General features: G+C 47.5%; 2 protein-coding genes and 1 long non-coding RNA gene across 4 annotated transcripts; 2 read left to right on the plus strand and 1 right to left on the minus strand.

The window, feature by feature from the left end:
- Positions 1-444: 444 nt before the first annotated feature.
- LOC143438006 (uncharacterized) lies at positions 445-16,958 on the minus strand. The gene is made up of 2 exons (XR_013107111.1): positions 16,239-16,958; positions 445-9,908 (listed from the first exon to the last, which is right to left on the minus strand). It is a non-coding gene; the product is annotated as an uncharacterized LOC143438006 (long non-coding RNA).
- LOC117719928 (large ribosomal subunit protein eL42-like) lies at positions 12,930-13,260 on the plus strand. Its single transcript, XM_034518385.2, has one exon. The coding sequence runs from the start codon at positions 12,937-12,939 to the stop codon at positions 13,255-13,257; it is 321 nt and encodes a 106-aa protein (XP_034374276.1). The 5' UTR covers positions 12,930-12,936; the 3' UTR covers positions 13,258-13,260.
- Nfkb2 (nuclear factor kappa B subunit 2) lies at positions 15,810-23,101 on the plus strand. 2 transcript variants are annotated; one of them, XM_034499958.2, is made up of 23 exons: positions 15,810-15,944; positions 17,050-17,144; positions 17,388-17,469; positions 17,591-17,631; positions 17,864-17,962; positions 18,037-18,188; positions 18,443-18,549; positions 18,631-18,789; positions 19,027-19,131; positions 19,258-19,343; positions 19,430-19,568; positions 19,713-19,838; positions 19,946-20,155; positions 20,235-20,376; positions 20,713-20,827; positions 20,915-21,128; positions 21,284-21,453; positions 21,569-21,671; positions 21,799-21,950; positions 22,084-22,153; positions 22,363-22,535; positions 22,659-22,770; positions 22,851-23,101. In XM_034499958.2, exons 2-23 carry the CDS (start codon positions 17,124-17,126, stop codon positions 22,973-22,975), a joined length of 2,703 nt encoding a protein of 900 aa, XP_034355849.1. In that variant the 5' UTR covers positions 15,810-15,944; positions 17,050-17,123; the 3' UTR covers positions 22,976-23,101. The 2 variants fall into 2 exon arrangements, with proteins under 2 accessions (XP_034355849.1, XP_034355859.1); XM_034499968.2 differs by having other exon boundaries at positions 22,854-23,101.
- Positions 23,102-23,103: the final 2 nt, after the last annotated feature.

The raw sequence follows: 23,103 nt of genomic DNA on the forward strand, positions 1-23,103 counted from the left end.
CTTCAATTATCACATAATCTGTGACAGGTTCATTTTTATTAAGCAATGATGTGAGGGAATTAATTTTGGGAAAGATTCCCGCTATTAATATGCTTTTCCTGTTATTATTAAACATATATATCACTAAGTAATAGCCCACCCCTTTGGAGCAGATCTCTGCAGATCTATGAAGATGTACTGTCTTGTAGTGATGCTATATAGACAAATAGATGACTTCTTAAGTCTTAATGATGATCCTATAAGGATTTCTAAAATTATATCAGTGATTATTAAGCTCTTTTACAGTGGGACTGCTATTAGGTCCCTTTCTGATAGTCAAAACTGCAATGAGAACTCTGCCAGTCTCCCATGTGTCACCAGTTAATTGCTCTTAGATAGTAACCAGACTTTCTCCTACTCAGAGCACATTCCAAGAGGTTGTAAAACAATTAACCAAAGGTCATAAAAGGTAACTAACAATTTATTATAGGTGCTAGGACAGGAGATAAAATATTGACTGGGTTTATCTATACAAAACTTCACTACTAACTTAGTTATGGTTTTCAACTTACAATGAACCTGTGGAGCTGAGACAGGTGATAGATGTTTAGCCAAATAATTACTCCTAATGGATATGCATGTAAACATTCTCTGTTGTAAACTTCTATTTCAATTTATGATTTGATTTTTTTGTGTGAACTTGTGAAGAACTTTGTAACATATGACCATGTATTCTGAAAGATGTATAAGTACTGAGGACAAAGAGAAGAAAAGAAAAAAAGAATGTTTCCCTGTCCCTGCTTAGGACCTTTCTGCTTTTCCCCTTAGATAGCTTTCATAGGAAACTTTTTACAACTTAGTAATAAACACTATAATCAATTTTCTAAGTGTCCCTTTTTCTTCCTGTGACTTCCTACTAGCAGGCCAAGAGTTACGCAGCTCCTGCTGAGATAGTGCAAAGGCGATTTACTTAATCCTTTGCTGTGGAGGAAGAGGTGCTAAGGGTCAGAGACTGCAGTTGCTGGCCTCAGAGGAACACAGAAGGCAGGTCAGCTACAGCAGCAAAGTAACTTAGATAAGTTTTTATGATTATACAACAACCCTAAATATCTCCTAAGACAAAGCCTTACTCTTCGATGACGCTCTTCCCCCTCTGCTGCCTCAAGAACCAACAAAAAAGGGGCTGCCTCCCTTACCCGCCCCAAAGGCAAACCAGACATTACACTAGGGCTGGGTACAGAAGCAGAACTCCTTACATTAGAAGTGGGACAGTGGAGACACTTAAGTCCAGAGAGATGAGATGACAGAAACTGAGATCTCTGGCCCTATGCACAGAGGGTTGCTGGGGAACTGTTACAAATGCATGTGGGTTTGTTGTGCTTGGTCTCTCTTCATGCTACATGTCTGGAAGTTTCTATAATAGAAGGTTTAGGGGAACAAAAGATGGCCCAGCAGTTAAGGGTGCTTGTTGTGGCCTTTACCTCAACGCTTTGCCTCAACACTTTTGGGGCTAAGTGCTCTGGTCAAGAGAGAGAGTGGGGCTCTTGGGGCAAGAGACATGAAGAATGGAGACAAGACAGAAAGTCTGATCAAGTCTCTCTTATTGAAGGGAATTCTGAGGTATTTATATACACAAGCAGGAGAACACAGGTGAAAACACTTTACCAGTGCACCATACAGCTGAGGTCACTAAACAGCAAAACAAGCTATGTGGGATAAACAATATATTTATCAGAGTGTGCTTCAGCTGTAATAGGCTTTTGACAACCAAGTCTTTCATCAGGGTATATGGTTCCAGATGGCTGCAAAGTTGATCTAGCCGCTTTCTACTAAAGTCGGCTCCCAACAGGTCCCCCTTTTTTTCAAAAGGGAAGGCTGGGAAAACTTACGGAAACCGTGCCTGTCCTAGGTTGGAACAAAGGACCCCAGCCTCACTTAAGATGGTGAGGCCTCCCTTATTTTAGGGGCAAGGGTCTTGAAATGTTCCTTTAACCGTCATTGGCTATCCGGCTTAGCGCGTAAGTTAGGGGTTAATCCTTGTCAATCTTGATGACAGAGGTTTCAGAGTCCCCTACTTCCAGCCTGTAATATTGGACCTGTATGGGTTTCATTTGTTATCTGTTGCCGTACCAAAGCCATCAGTTTATTGAACAGCATGAACCCGAGAGACAAGAGACTTAATATCTAAACGGTTGATATAAAAGCAACACTCTTTAAGGCAACACACAACTTCCCCTGTTGGAGAAGTGAAAGGTCTAAGCCTTGTACCCACAAATTTATACCAATGAAATCCTTGAATTTTGCATCAGCTTAGTAACAATTATACAGATAAAGACAGCCTAATATTAACCACCTCAGTCCCCAAGTCCAGGGAATTGGGGCGCCGACTCCTCATTAACTTCTTCAAGCTGAACATGGGCGTTGACTTTTAGAAGAGGAATGAGGGGAAGGGTAAACTGATAAGCCTCTGAAGTCTGTCTTAACTGCATCCAGCTGGAAGTCCAGGGCATCAGTGAACATGCAGGTGATAAGAAGATTCATTCACCAAGGCTGTGTATTCTGTAATATACAAATCTCAAAACAAGTTTTAGTATCAAGATAATTATTTTGATTCTCTGAAATCTAGTGTTCTGGAGGCCTACCTCTGTCATGTCTGATCCATATAATTCTGGAAGACATAACTACTACCTTAATGACCTCATCAGAAAACTCATAGAAAAACCTTTTTTTCCAAATTAGCCTTTCCTTAAGCCAGTAACCAGAAAAAACTTTAAATATAACTATATAACTCAGAATCACACCCATTTTAAAAGTTAAATCAATTAACATTATCATTCTGTTTAGCTCTCTGTCTAGAGCAGCCTTCTATTTATTCCTCGTGTCTTTAAAGCCTTTTTCATCTGTTTTTACTCACTTATTTCTTGCCCCTTTTTCGTTACTATAACCTTTATCTATTTATCTGTTTGGCTCTCTTGACTCAGAACAGCCTGCAATTTACTCCTTGCATCTTTAAATCCTTTTTCATCTGTTTCTATTTACTTATTTCTTGCCCCGTTTTTGTCACTATGCAATCACTTTTGTTTCACTTCTGAATTCAGCCAGCTCCATCAGTCGACTGGTTCTCCAGCGCAGGGTGTCTTCCACTGTATCCTGCTTACTGGAGCCCCACGTTGGGCGCCACAACTGTTGTGGCCTTTACTCTACCTCAATGCTTTGCCTCAACACTTTTGGGGCTAAGTGCTCTGGTCAAGAGAGAGAGTGGGGCTCTTGGGGCAAGAGACACGAAGAATGGAAACAAGACAGAAAGTCTGATCAAGTCTCTCTTATTGAAGGGAATTCTAAGGTATTTATATACACAAGCAGGAGAACACAGGTGAAAACACTTTACCAGTGCACCATACAGCTGAGGTCACTAAACAGCAAAACAAGCTATGTGGGATAAACAATATATTTATCAGAGTGTGCTTCAGCTGTAATAGGCTTTTGACAACCAAGTCTTTCATCAGGGTATATGGTTCCAGATGGCTGCAAAGTTGATCTAGCCGCTTTCTACTAAAGTCGGCTCCCAACACGTGCTTGCTGCTCTTAAAGAAGACCTGAGTTTGGCTTCCAGCACCTAGAACCTCCTCTAACTCCAGGTCCAAAGGATCCAGTTGTAAGGGCCTATGAATCACTGAAGGAAGACCTCAGACTCATATAGTATGCAAAAAACAAAGAGCGTTTATTCTGCAGAAACAATCAGCATGCAGGGGTCAAGCATTCTCCAAAATGGTGACCCCAGACAAAGGCACACACTGGGGGAACTCTCCAGAAGGATTAGGTCATCTAAAATTTCATTGGTGGGCACTGAGGGAATCTCAGGTGATCAGTGGTCTACCTACGTTCCTACATCATGAATGTTCAATCCTGTGTGGTCAGTGGTCTGCATTTCTATGTCATGAACATCTAACTATGTGATGAAATAGGGCTGCCCAGCGCAGATGGCTCGTTCTGAGATATTTCCCCATTTTTGTGGTTATCCTCAGGCTGTTCTTTGGGAGGAGGTGTTTACGATCTTGTTCTGTATTTTATCAAATCTAACATATCTATGGGGTGCTCCCAATTACTTCATAACCTTGGGTATGTCCAGCATCTTCTGGCTCTTCTTGTGCAGTGACCAGATAAGCAAAGGTTGGTCTTCCAACAACCTTTGGCTGGCTTTCTTTAATTTAATCATGGTGGCACAGTAGGCTTGGCTCTTAATGCTTCTGTCTCTGAGTAACTTTCTGGTTCTTATTTATAATTTTTTCTAATTTTTCTCTTAAAGCTGTCTCCATTTTTTTCACTTTTCTTCTTTTTTTCTATCTATAAAGCCCTTTTCTTTGAGAAGGGATAAAAAGCCATTGTGGAGAAGTAGAATAAGAATTATCTACTACAGCAAAACATCCTTTCAACTGTATGCCCCAGGGGGGAAAAAAAATTGACAAAACAGACTTTCCAAACAAAACAGAAGTTTCTGCCTCATGAGCACTGGCAGATGAATGGGTTGGAGCTACAGCTCATATTGGATCTCATGCACACGATATGACTTTATTCGGAGAAGCGATCTCCTAGTTTTGAGAAAATCCAAACTACCAAATGTCTTGATTGTGGTAAGCAAAGTCATTGCAAAAAGAATTGTAGACAGAACCAAGCTAATCTTGATAGAAGGTCTGAGCCTTCTGGAATACACAGACGATATGGCAAAGGCAGCCACTGGACTATGAATGTAGATCAACAAGAGACAAACACAGTAACTCCTTGTCTGGGAACACACAGTGGGGAGTCTTATAGGAATATCAGATTCAAATCAGCAGCAGAGAAACTCATCCGCAGAACACTTAAACAATTCTGCTCTGAAGATAGATCTTAAAAACACAGTTATCAAAGTCGGAGAAACTTCAACAGATAAAGCAGAAAACCCAGAAGGAACCAAAAAACAAGTATTTTGCCAAACTTCTATAGATGATCAGAGGACAAAACTAAAGGTACTTATAAATAATATTGAAATTGAAGGAATGATAGACACTAGAGAAGATGTAACCATAATCTCACCAAAATCTTGGCCTTCAGATTAGCCTCTTCAGGAGGGAGATATTCAATTTCAGGGAGTTAAAACTTGATCCCAGATAAAGCAAAGTGTGAAGTGGCTTGAATGTGTAGGGCTTGAAGGTCAGATGGGAAAGGCCACACATGGCTGACAGAGACATGAATTTATGGGGAAGAGATCTATTACAACAACAGGGAGCACAGATTAGCATTTCTCCAACATCGGGGACAAACTAAATATGAGATATTCCTGATGAAGTTGTCCATAAGCAGTACACAGTGGAGGCTGACTCTCCTGCTTTATCTGAGGGAGCCACCAATGGCCTAGCCAGTAAGGTGGATGACTGACCAGCCTATTTGGGTAGAACAATGGCCTATGACAAATGAAAAATGACAAGCACTAGTGCAACTTCTTCAAGAACAGCTGGAGGCTCAACATACAGGAAAGTCCACCAGCCCTTGGAATTCTCCTTGTCATTAAAAGACATCTGTAAAACGGAGGACATTAACATATCTGAGTGCAATCAATAAAATCATTCAGCCAGTGGGCGCTTTACAACCTAGAATCCCATTGCCTGCCTTGTTACGTAAGGCATGGCATACTATGGGGATTGATTTAAACGGTTGCTTTTTCACAATTCTTTTGCAAGAGCATGATAAAAATTTGCTTTCACTGTGCCCACATTTAACCACTCCATGCCAACAAAAAGATACCATTGGAAAGTTCTCCTCAAGCAATGCTGAATAGTCCTACCTTATGCAGGTGTTTTGTACAAGGGCCACTGGAGATAATTCATAAACAGTTTCCTCAATCTATAATTTACCATTGTATGGCTAATATCTTATTGGCTTATTCAGATGCAAATACCTTGGAAAGAATATCTGATGAAATAAAGAAAACCTTGCCTTGTTGGAGATTACAAATTGGCCCTGGAAAAAAGTATAAACAGGAGATTCTATTAATTATCTAGGATATAAAATAAGTCTACAGTAGGTTACACCATAAAAGGTATAAGTTAGGAGAATCCAGTTAAGGACTCTTAATGATTTCCAGAAATTATTGGGAGATATTAACTGGCTTTGGCCTACAGCTGGCTTGGCTACTCAAGAGCTGAGTAGTTTATTTAAAACCTTACAAGACGATAAAGATTTAAATACCCCAAGAAAATTATCAGCTGAGGCTGAAAAGGAGTTGGCTTTGATAGACAGGAAACTACAGGATGTGCATCCAGATCATAGCAGTGCACAGATGGTCTGCATCTTCTCCTGTGCTCTACTCACACTCCCAGTGGAATTCTTATGCAGAGAGAAGATTATATTTTAGAATGGATATTTTTAAGCACACAAACAGTAAAAACTTAAAGACCTATGTGTAAAAGATTTCTGAATTGTTCTGAAAAGAAAACACGAGTCTTCATTAATGAGCAGGAATAGGTCCAACAGAAATTGTAATACCTTTTACTAATGCAGAAATTTATCTCACTATGGGCAAAAAAAATGAACATGGGCAAGGAGCTTGCAGTAATTTTTGGAAGGAATTAACAACAAACATGCCAAAAGTAAATGACTTCAAGTATGTAAAAAGAAATTATTGGATTCTCCCTCATATAGTAAAAGAAACACCAATTTCTAGAGCCCTTACATTCTATACTGATGCAGATAAATAAGGAATAGCAAATTATAAGTCAGAAAATATATAACGTAATTCAGATCCATTATGGTCCAGTTCAAAAATCAGAGCTGCAGGCCATTCTCATGGTATTATTAGATTTTCCAGAATCTCTTTTTTTGTTGTTGTTTTGTTTTGTTTTGTTTTGTTTTGTTTTTCAAGACAGGGTTTCTCTGTGTAGTCCTGGCTGTCCTGGAACTCACTCTGTAGACCAGGCTGGCCTCAAACTCAGAAATTGGCTTGCCTCTGCCTCCCAAGTGCTGGGATTAAAGGCGTGTGCCAACACTGCCCGGCCCAGAATCTCTTAATATAGTTACTGACTTTCAATATGCAGAAAGTGTTGTTTTGCATATTGAAACTACTGAATTTATTCCAGATGATTCAAAATTAACTTCACTATTTATTCAACTACAACATGTAATCAGAAACAGAAATCATCCATTGTATATAACACATATCAGATCCCATACAGGTCTACCAGGCCCTCCAGCACAAGGTAATGAGGAAATTAATCAGTTAGTGATAGGAAATGTGCTAGAAGCTTCAGAATTTTATTTAAAAAAAAAACCACATGTTAACAGCAAAGGTTTGAAGAAAATTTTTCTCTCACTTGGCAACAAGCCAAGGAAATTGTAAAAAAAAAAATGTCCTACTTGTTCTTTGTGTATCCAAACTCCATTTCCTGCAGGGAGTAACCCAGAAGGTACCCAATGAAATGATATTAAACAAATGGATGTGTTTCATTTTGCAGAGCTTGGAAAATTAAAGTATGTGCACCATACTATAGATACATAATCAGGATTTCAATGGGCAACTGTGTTACATTCTGAAAAGGCTGATTCTGTAACTATACCTTTATTAGAAGTTATGGCTATCGTGGGTTTACCTGTACAAATTAAGACTTGACAATGCTACAACGTGTCTGTAGTAAAATGAAACATTTGTTTACATATACAATAGAAAGTATATTGGGGCTGGAGCAATAGCTCAGGGGTTAAGAGTACTGTCTGCTCCTCCAGAGGACCCTGGTTCAATTCCCAGAACCCACATGGTAGCTCACAACTGTCTGTAACTCCAGTTTCAGGGGCTCTGACACCTTCGCAGAGACATACATGGAGTCAAAACACCAATGAACATAAAACAAAAATAAATTTTGAAAATTAAAATATATATAAAATATATATATCCAATCCTATAGGACAAGCAGTTGTAGAGATGTCTACGTCTAATCACACTTTAAAGGAGACACTTCACAAACAGACAAACAGAAGGGGTAACAAAGACCCACAGAGACAGACTACATAATGCTTTATTAACTTTAAATTTTACAAATGCCAGTGAGCAAAGCCAACAGCTGCTGAAAGACACCAGGTTATGGGGGAAGGGGAGCTGGAGAATTAGACCTTCCTATCTGTTTTAAAGAAGCCTCGAGTTCAGAACAGAAGGAAATGTGTTATGTCAAAGAAGAGTTTTTGTCTGTTTCAACAGGAGAAAAAAAGCTATGGATTCCATCAAAATTAATAAGGATTAGATATGACCAGGGGAGACCTACTAAAAATCTTGGCTGTAGATAAAGGAAAAAACCAAGAACAACCAAAAAAAAAAAAAAAAAAAAAAAGTTACATGAACACTGACCCCTCTACAAGGAAACAGCTCTGAGACTAGCTTGACATGAAGTCCAGCCAGAACTTCCGCTAAGCAATAAATCCTGTTGGCTACAGAGTCCTCAGGACTTATCACGCCATCCTTTAAAATGGAATGGTTGAAACTTTATATTACAGTTTGGTTATACAGTCTCAACTAACTGACTAAGAAATACAGATGCCTTACCTGCTTGACTAGAAAGAAATCATCTTTAGCTGCTCTGTGCACACACCACATTCTGTCAAAAAATGACAAGCATGACCAAGATCTGATTTGACATCCAGGGGGGTAAACCAAGGCAGGTAGCAAAATGTGGCATCAGCAGTCAGGGTCAGTGCTGAGAACAGCTGACAGGGGTTAGCACTAAGAGGGAACGACAGGGGTTGGTCCAGAGAGTGGCTGACAAGGGCTATTGCCTATGGCAGCCAGCGATTAGAGAAATTACTGAGCAGACTTTCCTCTGAGGGAATAAAGCCTGAGTTACTGGACTGACTCCCTGTGACCAGTGAGAAGCTCTGAACTCTTTTAACTCTTAGGGGCCAGCAAGAAAGAAAAGGAAAGAAGAAATGCACATGCACACGCACAAGCACACACACGCACACACACACACACACACATATACACACATGCCTGGTAGGTGGATGGAACAAAGTTTCAACAATCAGGTTCCAAGCATTTTATACACACACACACACACACACACACACACAATGAGAGGATGGAGCAAGTTCAAACACAGCCACACAAGCTTTACATACATACAGATTTGATGGATGGAATGACATTCCAACAACTTATTTTTTCTCCCATAGCTAGTACATCCCAGCAAAATATTTCAAGCAGTATAAAATTACAATGTGATTACATTCTAGTTTTCTTCTAGTGAATGACTATGAAAAACAGTATGTTCCCCAATACCTTTACAAGAAAAAAACATTGCTTAGTACAGGTAAAGAAAACAAATTATTCCCAAGAACCCACGTACATTCGTAACTAAGCAACTTGTTATAGATAAACAAAGTGTGAGCAAGCAAGGGAGTTTTCTCAGCCAGCTTCTCTTACAGGCAGATCACATTTGCAGGTACAAAGAAAAGATTAATTATTATTTATCTTTAAAAGTAATCTCATAAGAATCTAAAAAGATTCACAAATGTAACTTTTATATAAAAATCAGTCATATATGCTTTAAATCCTCAGAATGCATATCTACTCACCAGAAAATCTTAATAAGTCATATCAGGAAGCTGAGGGCAAAATGGGTACAAGAAATCAATCATCCCCAGTCCAGCCTCAGAGAGAGTCACGTCGGCCAGGGCTGCCATTGTTCTTGTTCCCAGACAAAGTCCCTCGCTTAACTAATAAGAGTGTGCCTTTCTGAACTTCAAATTGTTCCCTAAGATTTTCTACACAGGAGCCAGTAACAAACACATCTTAACCGAGCTTCACTGTTTTTCCAAATGTTTTCTAAGGGTGGGGGTCACTGTTGAGCTACAGCTCTACGTTCTTTCCAGGGTGATGACTGAATCATTATCGGCTGCAGCAGCAAAGCCTGAAAAAGAGCAAGCATTGTTAGTGTGTGTGGGCTTATATTTTTCAAAACCTACTTTAATAAAGGCACTTAAAAGCTTCAATGCCAGAGTCTCGTCAGCAAAGATCAGCAAGGCCGACTGTTGTGGGTGGGTATTTAAATCTCCAACCCGAACTGAACCAGTCAATGAAAACACAACTCGGTAATTATGAATATATTCTGTAAGCCTAGATTGGGCAGATGCCCCTATACTACTCTGTTCCCCAGCTATAAGACCCTTATAACTTGAGGGTTTTCCAGACCCTGCGTTTGTCCTTCTACCTCCTGCTTCCCCGCCGTCCTCCGTTGTCTTCTCTCACCTCTCTTCTCCCAAATCGTCCTCTCTCTCTTCTCTCCCCAGACTTTATTTCTCCACCTCCCCTTCCTCTGCCCAATCACTGGCTCCAGCCTTTATTTTACAAATTAAGATGGGCAGAAGGTTCACTAGAAATCACCTGTGTAATGACTCACGCCTCCTCTGCAGCCCTTCACAGGAAAGGGGAATTAGTATCAAAATACAAGGCCGGGGCTATCCACAACAGCGGACCAATGCCAAAGCATCATCCCCTGTCTGTTGGGTTTTACTTATGTTCTTTCCAAAAATCATGTGTCCTCTCAAGCGTCCACTCCATCAAAACATCACACGTCCTTTTCCCAAGCAACTTCCAGAAAAAAACACGATGTGTCTGTTCTCAACAAAACATCCTCTCATAAGACAGTTTCCAGAAGAACATCGTCTGGCGCATCTGCGTCTCCAGAGAAACCAGAAATTTCCACTTCAATTGTGAGTGCCAACGATGCTGCCCAGTGGAGGGGCTGGAAGCCCCCTTAGAGTTTTCATACGATTCTTAGATGTGAGAGCAACAAGCAGAGCAGAACTCTGTAACAGCATAAAGTCCTCAGGACACATGGTCCTCGGGGCCATGCCTCTCTGAGGTGCACCCGTAGCGGCTGTGCTAACCAGTGGGCCATGTTCTAAAGCCTTTTGTGTCCCTCCTGCCTGGCCTTCACAACATTCCATACATGTGTTAGCGCAGAAATGTGTATTACCTTCAAAAGTTTATATGTTCACAGAGGAAAACAACCAGACACCAGCGAGTTAAAGCAGCAACAAGATTTACCCTGAAGGATGCGGAGATGCCGAGACAAACTTATCCCAGCATCCCATTTGATCCAGCCTCACACTGTCTTGGCTACTGTTTCATCAAAACTCGCTTCAAGGACAGCTTCAAAACGACCAACCGCTACTGAACCAGCCCCTCAGACTTTCATAGCACACAGAGACTGAACCACAAATGCTACAGCTAACTTTCTTAAGACTGGCCAATATCCCAGTTTTCTTAGGGCCCCCAAAAAGAGATAGTGTTGCTGGGCAGCAGAAAGTAATTTTAAGAGAATGACGTCTCATTCCTAGGAAGTGGGGTGAGCGGTTTTTGGTTGTTCATTGGGTGATGGATGTTTGCCATCATTTTAGGGGGGTTGGGTGCAAGATGTTAATGGCCTTGGTCAGGGAAGATACAAAGTCAAGGAGGTCAGATTTATGGGTTTCTCTTTCTTTTTTTTTTTCTCTGTCGCTTCTCTATCCGACCAGCAGACAGGAACGACACAACTCAGAGTTCTTCTCAACGCAGTTTATTCAGGATCCTTTACCATCCTCTCTCTCTGGAAGCCCCTCTCTCTTCAGCCCCTTAACGGCCATCCTTTTATACCCCTGCCTGTCCTATTCAGCACCTGCCACGTGGGCATGCCTCATTGGTGCACCTCAAACAGCCCGATCCTGCGTAGCAGTGAGTCTGTGGCTCTGTCAGGGAAAGGAGGGCAGCGTGCAAACCGCCAAGAAGCGGTGCTCGAGACTTTGCAGGCGCCGTTATAGCTGGCTGCACCGTCGCACCCGCTCCTCACATTTCTCTTTCTCATATCCAATGTTAGGGGAAAGGGGATAAAAGGGGGGAATATATGAAGGATAGGATGGGGGTAGATATTAAATCTACTTTTAAACTAAAGAGAATCAACTAAACAAATACTTTACATTGGTATGATACAAATTTGAGGTTACTTTTGTTACAACATACTGTATATACACACACACACACATATATATATATATCAACTCTTGTGTAAGGTATTGTACTTGTGTAACTCGAAATGCAATGGGGCATTCTAGTCCTTTTGAAGGCTGCTATTACAAAATGTTGAGAATAATTATGAAATGCAAGCTAGTAGTCGATCAAACTTACGATAATGTTAGGTACTAGTATAATTAACTACAGAAATATGTCTTCTAGGTTGAACAGATAGTAAATAGCTAGAAATAAGCAATGCTTGCCTATTCAGATGCACAATAAGTAAATGGTCTTCAAAAGCCTCATAGATCTACGGAATATGGCATTTAAAGATGTTTTATTGATAAAAGGTTTGTTTGTTTACTTTTTGACAACGGGACACGGCAGCTCCTGGCAGCGCCCCCATTCCATTTCAGAAAAGATGATAAGCATCCAAGAACCTCCATGTGGAATCTGCTTCTCTGTGGCAAGCTGCCACTGGGCAAGAAACTGCCCTTGCCTCGACTGATGACAGCATGCTGTCCAAGCTGGGGACAAGCAGGCCACGGAAGAAGTTGACTGCCACGTTTTTGCCAGGACAATGTAGGCAAGTCCTTCATAGTTCCTGCTTCACAGAAAAGTCTGTCAGAGATTCTGGGCCAGAAGGCCAAAGACGATGCTCCAGCAGTGCAGAGAAACCTTGAGTGACAGTCCAGGCAGCCAGCCCCTCTGTCGTCTCTATGGTTTTGGTCCAGCCCCTCTGTCTCTCTATGGTTTTGGTCCAGCCCCTCTGTCTCTCTATGGTTTTGGTCCAGCCCCTCTGTCTCTCTATGGTTTTGGTGCCTCCTATTTACTCAGGCATATTTACTGCTTCTCAGGTCTGTGATGGGGTTGAAGACTACATAGTTACAGTCTCACAACTAAGCTTATTTAGGATTTAAATATAGAACATTGACGCTCCTGCAAACATGGTAAACATTCCTAAGACACGCCGAACATTCTGCAAGAAATGTGGGAAGCATCAACCCCACAAGGTGACCCAGTACAAGAAGGGCAAGGATTCTTTGTATGCCCAGGGAAAGCGGCGTTATGACAGGAAACAGAGTGGCTATGGTGGGCAGACTAAGCCTATTTTCTGCAAAAAGGCTAAAACTACAAAGAAGATCGTGCTGCGACTGGAGTGCGTGGAGTCCAACTGCAGATCCAAGAGGATGCTGGCGATTAAGAGGTGCAAGCATTTTGAACTGGGAGGCGACAAGAAGAGAAAGGGCCAAATGATCCAGTTCTAAGCCGATTTTGTTATGAAGACAATAAAAAAAAATCTTGACCTTTCACCCCCTTTGATTATCTTTGGGGAGGGAATAAATTAAAGCTTTCAGAAATTGATAATAAATAAATAAATAACTCTGAACTCACCAAGTTAGGATAAAGTACTTTCCCCACAGTTGCCAAATGCTAATGGAGTGTAATTTTTACCTGATTAGTTTTCATAATTGTTATTATTATACATAGTTTATTAAGAAAAAGAGCCCCTATTGGACTATAATGGGGAAATGTTGGGGGGTGGTCTTGTGCACTGTGTGTTCAGATGCGGAGTACTGTGTGCCCAGAGGTCTGGTTGCAGCTCAGATGTTTGATTGTCAAGCATCTCCTGTCTCAATGTTGTGTAAAGATTGTTTCCCATCACCTCTGACTGAGTAATAGAGAGCTTGTCAGCCCATAGCTGGGCAGGAGAGGACGGGGTGGACTTCTGGTCCCAGAGAGGATCTCTAGCGAGGACCAGGGACTGAGAGAAGGGACTCATCATGGGGGAGTCACCATGAGGACACTGGTGGGGTGGGAGCAGCCAGAGCAAGACAAAGTTGGCAAGTAATGGGGCACGCGGCTGGGTAGTGGGCAGCCATAGGGGTTGGAGCAGGGTTAGAGTCGCTGAACATCTGCCCAGCTGTAGAGCTGAAGCCTATAATACATAGAAGGTTTTTGTGTCCTTGTTTGGAGTCAGAGCGGGTGTCGAAACACCAGATTTACACTGTATGGTTCTCTGTGTCTGAGGCCAGCCCTAGTTTACATAGTGAATCCCAGACAGCCAGAGAGATCTGTTTCAAAAAAAAAAAAAAAAAAATCAAACAAACCCTTTTTTAAGAGTCTGGAGGAAGTGTATGAATGGAATAGCTGGATTTGAGAACACTGTTGGTAGCGTCTCAGGACAACTGCTTGAGACAGCCACCGGGAAAGGGAACGGTCACATATTTCCATTAAGTTCAGGAAGAGGGGCGTTATCTCAGACTCAGGAGATTGTCTATTCTCTCCTTCCTAGCTATGTGTTTGGTTGTGGTAAGCCTCTTCGAGCCTTAGCATCACCAACAGTGAACACAGTTGTCACCCCTAATCTGAAACAAATGGATATTTTCAGTTGGGAGAGTTCGTGTATTCAGGCTAGTGAAGCCCAACCTGTAGTCTATACAAATACCCTAAATGAAAAAAAAATCTGAACTGCTTCCGGTCAAAGCATTTAATATAAGGGTGGGGAGATAAGAATGAATCTGTACACGTCTATAATCACCTCCTAAACAATTGTTGTAGGTGAGCCCTGAGCGAGCCTGTACTGCGCTACAAGCCCAAGCGAGGTGGGCTTCAGGAACGGAGGTGCATTGCCACACAGGGAAGGCTGACAACCCGAAGCCCAGACATCCATGCTGGAAACTCTTGTCCTGACCATGTCAGCTGAAGTGTTCAGAGGGGAAGCCAGTGAAACGTCACTTTCGGGGAAACTTTTTAAAAAGATTTTATTTCTTATTTGTAATCACGTAGGTTTGTGGGTGTGGGTAGTCGAGAATTGAAGAGTGTGCACCTGAATTCACTCTCCCAGAGGCGGGGAGAGAGCCAGAGGATCCTGGTGGTGTCGTTTCAGACACTTGAGAGCCGTCCCACGTGGATCCTGGGACCAGACCTTCATCTGGAAGAGCAGGAGTGCTTCCGTGCTGTCTCCCCCAGCCTCCCACCTCCTTTATGATGGTAATAGCTGGCCTCACCCACGCAAGGCACTGCTGGCAATTTTCCACAGAGGAGGAAGTTTGAAATACACTTTGGACACCTTTGTGTGCATGTGTGTTGAGACAGGGTGGTGTCAAACTTGGGATCTTCCTGCTTGGTTTCAAGAAAGCTGGGACTGCAGGTGCAGATCGCCACACCTTTCAACTCAAATAGTCAAGACATCTGTGGTGGATGAATGAGGCCTAAGACTCCCAGCCAAACCTCTTCTTCTCTTCCTTCTTCTTTTCTTCCTCCTTCCTCCAATGGGTCTCCTAAAAGCCTTGGCCCTTGTGAACCTGCCACTTATAGAATAAACATCAGGAGTCTCTTCCGGAAGCCCGGAAACTAAGACAGTTGACCCCAGAGTTCCCTTGCTGCTCCAGAAAGACCACTAGATGGCGATCTGGAGCTGACCACAAGATCAGACTCCTTCCTCTTCCCCTTACTTCCCAGCTAAGAGGTCCATCTCCGGGAGGGTGACTGGAGTGTCAGGGCTGACCCAGTTTCCGTGGATTTCCCTTGCTTCGGAGATAGCCAAGCTCTAGGCATAGCAAGAGCCAAGTGGCCCAATAGACTCCCTATAGGGCCGGGGCAAGCCTGGAAGGGTGCAGAGATCCGAGCCGCGCCCTGAGCTGGGTCTGCCGTCCCTCCTCGCCGGTCCCCAGCAGAACTGGCGCTTGGTGACTCCCGGCGGCCAGCCCCGGGCGAGCCTTCCCCGAAAGGGGCGCGCCTGCGTCGCTCCGGGTTGGCTACAAGAGTCCTGGAGTTAAACTTTCAACCAATAAAAAAGGGCATGGGGAGTGACGCACGGGATCGTCACGGGAATTCCCCCCCTCGGGGGGCCGAAAGGGGCTTTCCCGGCCGGAGCCCTTTGGCTGGAGAGGAGCAACGACCGGTCCAGGGAAAGGCTCGGAAAGAAGTCGGAACCAGAGCCGCCACCACGGTGAGTGGCCGGGTTCAGACCCCTGAGGGTCCAGGGAATGGAGAGGGAGGGAAGGAGGACTTTAGCTGACAGTCTGGGGCTGGACGCCACCTCCAGTGAGCGCTCACAGGAACAGGACACCTTGCTGCACACCATCGACACGTATGCCTGCCCTTAGCTGGCCTGCGCACAGCCGACCGCTGTGAGCCCCGCACACGCACTCGCGGGCTGCAGCGCACCTGTGCACCCGCGCCTGCGCACGGACACCCAGACGTGCACGGACGTGTGCCCGCGCCGAGCGGCACAGGGACTCACCTGTGTGGACGAAGGCTCACTTGCACGTGCCATGCTGCCACCACTCACACAAGACATTAGGGCTGAAACGCATATTCCTGTAACGGGCACACGCGCGTTACACATGGCTTCGGGACTGCGGTCGCCAGGGAGGGCGGGATGCAGCCGGTTGCCCGGCCACCCGGAGCAGGTGCAGCGGGAGAATCCGGGAAGCTAAGACGGAGTCGCTAGAGACCGTGGAGGGGGAAACTCCTTCCCCCCACCCTGCGGCCCAAATCACACTCTCTGGGCAGAACCCCGGAGGCCCCACTGGAAGAGCCCCCGCCTACGGGCCATTCGGAAAAGGGGCCTCCGACGGCAGGAATGTCCCCACAAAAGCCCCTGGGTGAATCAGCCGTGTCCTCCACGCTGGCTGAAAATCCCAAGGTTGCTCCAGGCTTCGGAGAGGGGGCGAGGCGGGCTAGGCCCCGACTGAGCCCCAGGGGCTGCAGCGGCTGCCCGGGAACCAGGAACCGCCTGGGCCTCCCGCCCCTCCCGCCGCGGGGGCGGGGCCCCGGCGTCATTTCCAGGCCCGCCCCCTCCGGCTCCTCCTCCCCCTGGTATTTTCGGGACTTTCCTAAGCAGCACTAACTTTCTGCCCCTTCCCCGGCCCAGCCCCGCTCCGGATCTCGACCTCTACCGGATCTTACCCGCCACGCCCGGACGGGCGGCTGGAGGAGATCAGACCCTCCCCCAGATCTGAGCCCCCCTCCCCAGCCCACCCCTATCCTCCTGCCAACCCTTATCCTGATCTCTTCTCCTCTTCCCCCTCCCGCGTCTCTCTTCACCTTAGGCGGGCGTCTGAAACTCTGGGAAGCTGAACCGGGGCCCGGAGCAGCAAGACACAGCAGGGCCTAGCCCAGAGATATGGACAGTTGCTACGATCCAGTGAGTCACACTGCCTGACCCTGAAGGCGGCTGGTGCCCTCTGTATCTGCTTGTCTATTGGACACTTCTCCACTCCCCTACTTCTGCACGTCTTCAAATTGTCTGTCAGTCTGTGCTATCTGCAAACCCTGCCCAGAAAGGAGCTTCCTCATAGCTTGAGAAGGAGTCCAAGGAGTGACTGCAGAGGGCTGGGGGGGGGGGGGGGGCTTGATTCAGCTGCCACCTTCTCTGTCTATAAACCAGGGTCTGGATGGCATCACCGAATATGATGATTTTGAATTCAGCCCCTCCATTGTGGAGCCCAAGGACCCAGCCCCAGAGACAGGTCAGTAAATCTTTGGCCTCCCAGTGTCTCAAAACCTAGAGGAGAGTGAGCATGTCCCCTGGAGGCCCCACTGAGGGATAGTCTTAGAGATCCTGGCTCAGCAAGGCCCCTCTATTTCCAGCTAATGGCCCCTATCTGGTGATTGTGGAGCAGCCCAAACAGGTGAGTGAGCGACAGAGGTGTTGGTGGCTTCACATCTGGGGACAGGTGGGGTAGTTATAACTGCCGATGGATCGGATGGTTGATTGCTGCTGATATGTTGGGGGATTATGAGGAGGTGTTCAGGAGGGACACTATTGGTCATTGTGGTCAGTGAGGGCCAGTGGTTGCCAGGTGGGGGTGCCAGGGGGAGTTTCTGCCCCTGATCGCCATGTCTCTGCCATGGAACCTTCAGCGAGGCTTCAGATTTCGATATGGCTGTGAAGGCCCCTCCCATGGAGGCCTGCCAGGTGCCTCCAGTGAGAAGGGACGGAAGACCTATCCTACTGTCAAGGTGAGCTCAGATGACTCTGGAGGGTAGGGACAGTGTATCCAGGGCTGCCAGTAATGATCATGTGCCCTTCCCAGATCTGTAACTACGAGGGACCGGCCAAGATTGAGGTGGACCTGGTGACACACAGTGACCCACCTCGGGCACATGCCCACAGTCTGGTGGGCAAGCAGTGTTCAGAGCTGGGTGTATGTGCTGTGTCTGTAGGACCCAAGGACATGACTGCTCAGTAGGTGTCCCTCTCCCTGGCCCCCAGTGTGATGCTCACGGCCTGCCAGGCTTATAGGTCTCAGCCCACCTGTGTGAGTAGCACACGAAGTGGGGAGATTTACTTTGGCCCAAGAACCCCAGGGCTCAACTATAAAGAAGAGTTTCCTTGGAGAACAGAGCCAGGATGAGCAGGGGGCGGGTCAAGGGGAGGGGCTGCCTCAGGAGGAAAGAGCTTCTGGTCAAAGCCCTCTGACTCCTCCTTGTCGTCTCCAGATTTAATAATCTGGGTGTCCTGCATGTAACCAAGAAGAACATGATGGAAATTATGATCCAAAAACTTCAGAGGCAGCGGCTCCGCTCCAAGCCTCAGGGGCTTACGGGTAACACGGGGTGGTCCGGGAGGTGTTTCCAGAGGAGCTGGGAAGAGGAGCCCAGAGCTCACACCACCGTTGTCCATCCAGAGGCCGAGCGGCGGGAGCTAGAGCAGGAGGCCAAGGAGCTGAAGAAAGTCATGGATCTGAGTATCGTGAGGCTGCGCTTCTCGGCTTTCCTCCGAGCTAGCGATGGCTCCTTCACCCTGCCCCTGAAGCCTGTGATCTCTCAGCCCATCCATGACAGTAGTGAGTATTCTGCAGGGCGTCGAGTGTAGGTACCCAAAGAAGCACCTGAGATACCTTCAAGCTGTGGGGTTTAAACCTGGCCTTGCCGCGTGGGGGGCGGGGTGAGTGGTTGTAAGCAATTCTGAGTGTTGCTTCTGAGTTGATAAATGAGCAGACTGCATTTCCTGAAGTTTGATAATGACCGCGCCGAGCCTCCGATCCCATCACTGTGTCCCTAACCCGTCCCCTACCTTATAGAGTCTCCAGGGGCCTCAAACCTGAAGATTTCCCGAATGGACAAGACAGCAGGTTCCGTGCGTGGTGGAGACGAAGTTTATTTGCTTTGTGATAAAGTGCAAAAAGGTGAGGCAGAGGCGTCTCTGGGAGCTATAAACGTTGGCTGTAAGGCTTAGGGGCCAGGGCAGTTCCGGAATAAATGCACTGAGCCTGCAGGTTCTCCCTGTGGCTAAGCTTTACTTTTCTCTGTAGATGACATTGAGGTTCGGTTCTATGAGGATGACGAGAATGGATGGCAAGCCTTCGGGGACTTCTCTCCCACAGACGTTCATAAACAGGTACTGAAGGACTAGGGCCTGTCCTGGAGACAGAACTATGAAGAGGCCTGACTGACACCATGTCGCTCTCCCACCCTCCTCCCCAGTATGCCATTGTGTTTCGGACTCCGCCCTATCACAAGATGAAGATTGAGAGGCCTGTAACAGTGTTTCTGCAGCTGAAACGCAAGCGTGGGGGCGATGTCTCCGACTCCAAACAGTTCACGTATTACCCTCTGGTAGAAGGTGGGTCGGGCTACAGCATTGCCCAAGGCCGGATGGAGCGAGGCGGACATGGAGGTGGCCTGGAGCTGGCTCCTGGAGCCAGTTTGAGGAATCTAGGGTCTGACCCATATTGGGTTTTAACACCCCCGTTTCTCTTTCCCCCAGACAAGGAGGAAGTACAGAGGAAGCGGAGAAAGGCCTTGCCCACCTTCTCCCAGCCCTTCGGGGGCGGATCCCACATGGGTGGAGGTTCTGGGGGCTCCGCTGGGGGTTATGGAGGCGCTGGAGGAGGTGAGCAGGTGCCAGTGGCCGGGAGAAGGGTGGAAGAGATAAGGCGAAGTTAGGAGAGAAATCTGGGAGTCCTGACTGGCACCTCACAGCCTTCCCCTTGCCCACAGGTGGCAGCCTTGGCTTTTTCTCCTCCTCCTTGGCCTATGGCCCCTACCAATCCGGTGCAGCCCCAATGGGCTGCTACCCGGGTGGGGGAGGTGGAGCACAGATGGCTGGCTCTAGGCGGGACACAGATGCTGGTGAGGGGGCAGAGGAACACAGGGCGCCCCCCGAGACTCCCCAGGGCGAACCACAGGCCCTCGACACGCTGCAGCGAGGTATATCTCAGGAACACTGGGGTCGGGCGCGCGCCAGGCTGGGGATCTGGCCCGCACCTACGTGCCCTGTCGCCCCTAGCTCGCGAGTACAACGCGCGCCTCTTCGGTCTGGCGCAGCGCAGCGCCCGAGCGTTGCTGGACTACGGCGTCACGGCGGATGCGCGTTCTCTGCTAGCGGGACAGCGCCACCTGCTGATGGCACAGGACGAGAACGGAGACACGTAAGCAACCAGAGGGTGGGCGTCCATGGGACCACAAGTGGCTGGGATCTAGAGGTTCAGGTAGAGGAATCTGCAAAGAGCTGAACTCTAGACTTGGACAGATCTGGTCTCAGGTCCTTTCTGTTTTCTAGTTCTGTTCAAGATAGTTAATCTCCCCGCCATTCAATTTTATTAGCTGTGAAGGGGTACAACACCAAGGTGTGACAAAAGATTAAGATAGTGGCATTCAGGTTTCAAGGGGCCTCAGTAAAGGAGACCGCGGAGGTGTTGAGCTTTGAGGCAGATGATGCTCTGAGAGGGGCCTCTGAGGTCAAAGTCTCACTCTCAACCCCCCAGGCCACTGCACCTGGCCATCATCCATGGGCAGACTGGTGTCATTGAGCAGATAGCCCATGTCATTTATCATGCTCAGTACCTTGGGGTCATCAACCTCACCAACCACCTGCACCAGGTAAGGGGAAGCCTTTGGTGAGAGGTGAGAGGCTGAGGCAGGGAGTCCAAAGCTGGAGTGGGTGGCTCACTCTGCCCCTCTCCTCAGACACCTCTGCACCTGGCAGTAATCACTGGGCAGACCAGGGTGGTGAGCTTCCTGCTGCAGGTGGGTGCAGACCCCACACTGCTGGATCGGCATGGAGACTCAGCTATCCACTTGGCTCTCCGGGCAGGTGCTGCAGCGCCAGAGCTGTTGCAGGCACTGTTGCACAGTGGCGCCCACGCTGTGCCCCAAATATTGCACATGCCTGATTTTGAGGGTAAGTTTCTGACCTCCTCCAGTGCTGGGGACAAGGGTGGGGACCAAGCAGTGTATATGATAATAAACAAACATTGATGGAAGTTGCCTGGTCAGAGTTCATCCAGAGGCCATTTCGAGGGTCAAAGCTGCAGGCTGAGTGTTCTATTTCTCTAGGACTATACCCAGTACACCTGGCAGTCCATGCCCGAAGCCCTGAGTGCCTGGATCTGTTAGTTGACTGTGGAGCTGAAGTGGAGGCAGCAGAGAGACAAGGGGGCCGAACCCCACTGCATCTAGCCACAGAGATGGAGGAGCTGGGGTTGGTCACCCATCTGGTCACCAAGGTGGGAATGAGGACTATGAAAGGGGTGGGACTATGGGAGGACCCGGAATGATGAAGAGGCGTGTGGGAAGGGCTTGGCTAGCTGGACCATGCTGGTCACTGCTTGCGCCCCACAGCTCCATGCTAATGTGAATGCCCGGACCTTTGCTGGAAACACGCCCCTCCACCTGGCGGCTGGACTTGGATCCCCAACCCTCACTCGCCTCCTTCTAAAGGCTGGTCAGTTTCACCCTTGGTGTATGAACAGGGCAAGAGCGAGACAGGGGAACCTCCCAGCTCCCCATTGTTCAGTCCTCAATGTAGGGGCCTCCACTAGTCTCTCCTGAGGACTGCCTCCCTCCTCTAGGTGCTGACATCCATGCAGAGAACGAGGAGCCTCTGTGCCCGCTGCCCTCACCCCCTACCTCTGGGAGCGACTCAGACTCTGAAGGGCCTGAGAGGGACACCCAAAGAGACTTCCGAGGCCATACCCCTCTTGACCTCACTTCCAGTACCAAGGTGAGGCCATCCTTGCAATAGATGTACTGAGGTGGGGACTGGGTATCTCCTGGGCTTGAGGATGTGGGCCAGATCATGGGCTTAGGGAGAGCTGGGCTTAAGGTCCAGATGACAGTCAACACTGTTTCCCCAGGTGAAGACTCTGCTGCTAAATGCTGCTCAGAACATCATGGAGCCACCCCTGGCCCCACCCAGCCCTGCAGGTGAGGTTGCAGGGGTCTCAGGCACCTCCTTCTAGAGGTGATCTCCTTAGGGACTCTGGTGAGGGCTCCCTTTCTCTAGCCCCTCTTCCATCCATGTCCTGTAGACCTGTCTGCCTTGTCTATCAGGTTACCAGGGCAAGAAGCTGTGTCCAGGTATGTGTCCCAGCACACCTCTTAGCTAACTCACAGATCTGTATCTGTCCCCTCAGGGCCAGGGCTGTCACTGGGGGATGCAGCCCTGCAGAACCTGGAACAACTGCTAGATGGGCCGGAAGCCCAGGGCAGCTGGGCAGAACTGGCAGAGCGGCTGGGGCTAAGAAGCCTGGTGGACACATACAGGAAGACCCCGTCTCCCAGCGGCAGTCTCCTTCGTAGTTACAAGGTGAGGTAGCCTGCACCCTGCCCAGAAGCTAGAAGCCTTGCCCCCTCAGAGTCCCCTCCCCGCAAGACTTTCTACCCCACACCGTAAGCACCACTCAGTCCTCCTGTCTCCTTTTCTTGGCAGCTGGCTGGTGGGGACTTGGTGGGTCTATTGGAGGCCTTGTCCGACATGGGCCTTCATGAGGGAGTCAGACTGCTGAAAGGTCCTGAGACCCGAGACAAACTGCCCAGCACAGGTAAAGAAAGGCACCAGCTTGGAAGGTGTGTCTGGGCTGAGGGTAGGAAGCCTGAGGCCTGACTTCTTCCTGTTCCCTAGCAGAGGTGAAAGAAGACAGTGCTTATGGGAGCCAGTCGGTGGAGCAGGAGGCGGAGAAGCTGTGTCCACCCCCTGAGCCTCCAGGAGGGCTCTGCCACGGGCACCCCCAGCCTCAGGTGCACTGAATGCTGCCCAGTCAGCTTTCACCTGGATCCCTCTGTACAGCATCCCTGCCTAACCGACATCTTATTTAAGCCTCAAGCCCACACCTCCATGGGCCAAATAAAGGGGAAGACCCCTTCCCAACTTACGG

Source organism: Arvicanthis niloticus, chromosome 1 (assembly GCF_011762505.2).
Source record: "Arvicanthis niloticus isolate mArvNil1 chromosome 1, mArvNil1.pat.X, whole genome shotgun sequence".
Taxonomy (NCBI): domain Eukaryota; kingdom Metazoa; phylum Chordata; class Mammalia; order Rodentia; family Muridae; genus Arvicanthis; species Arvicanthis niloticus.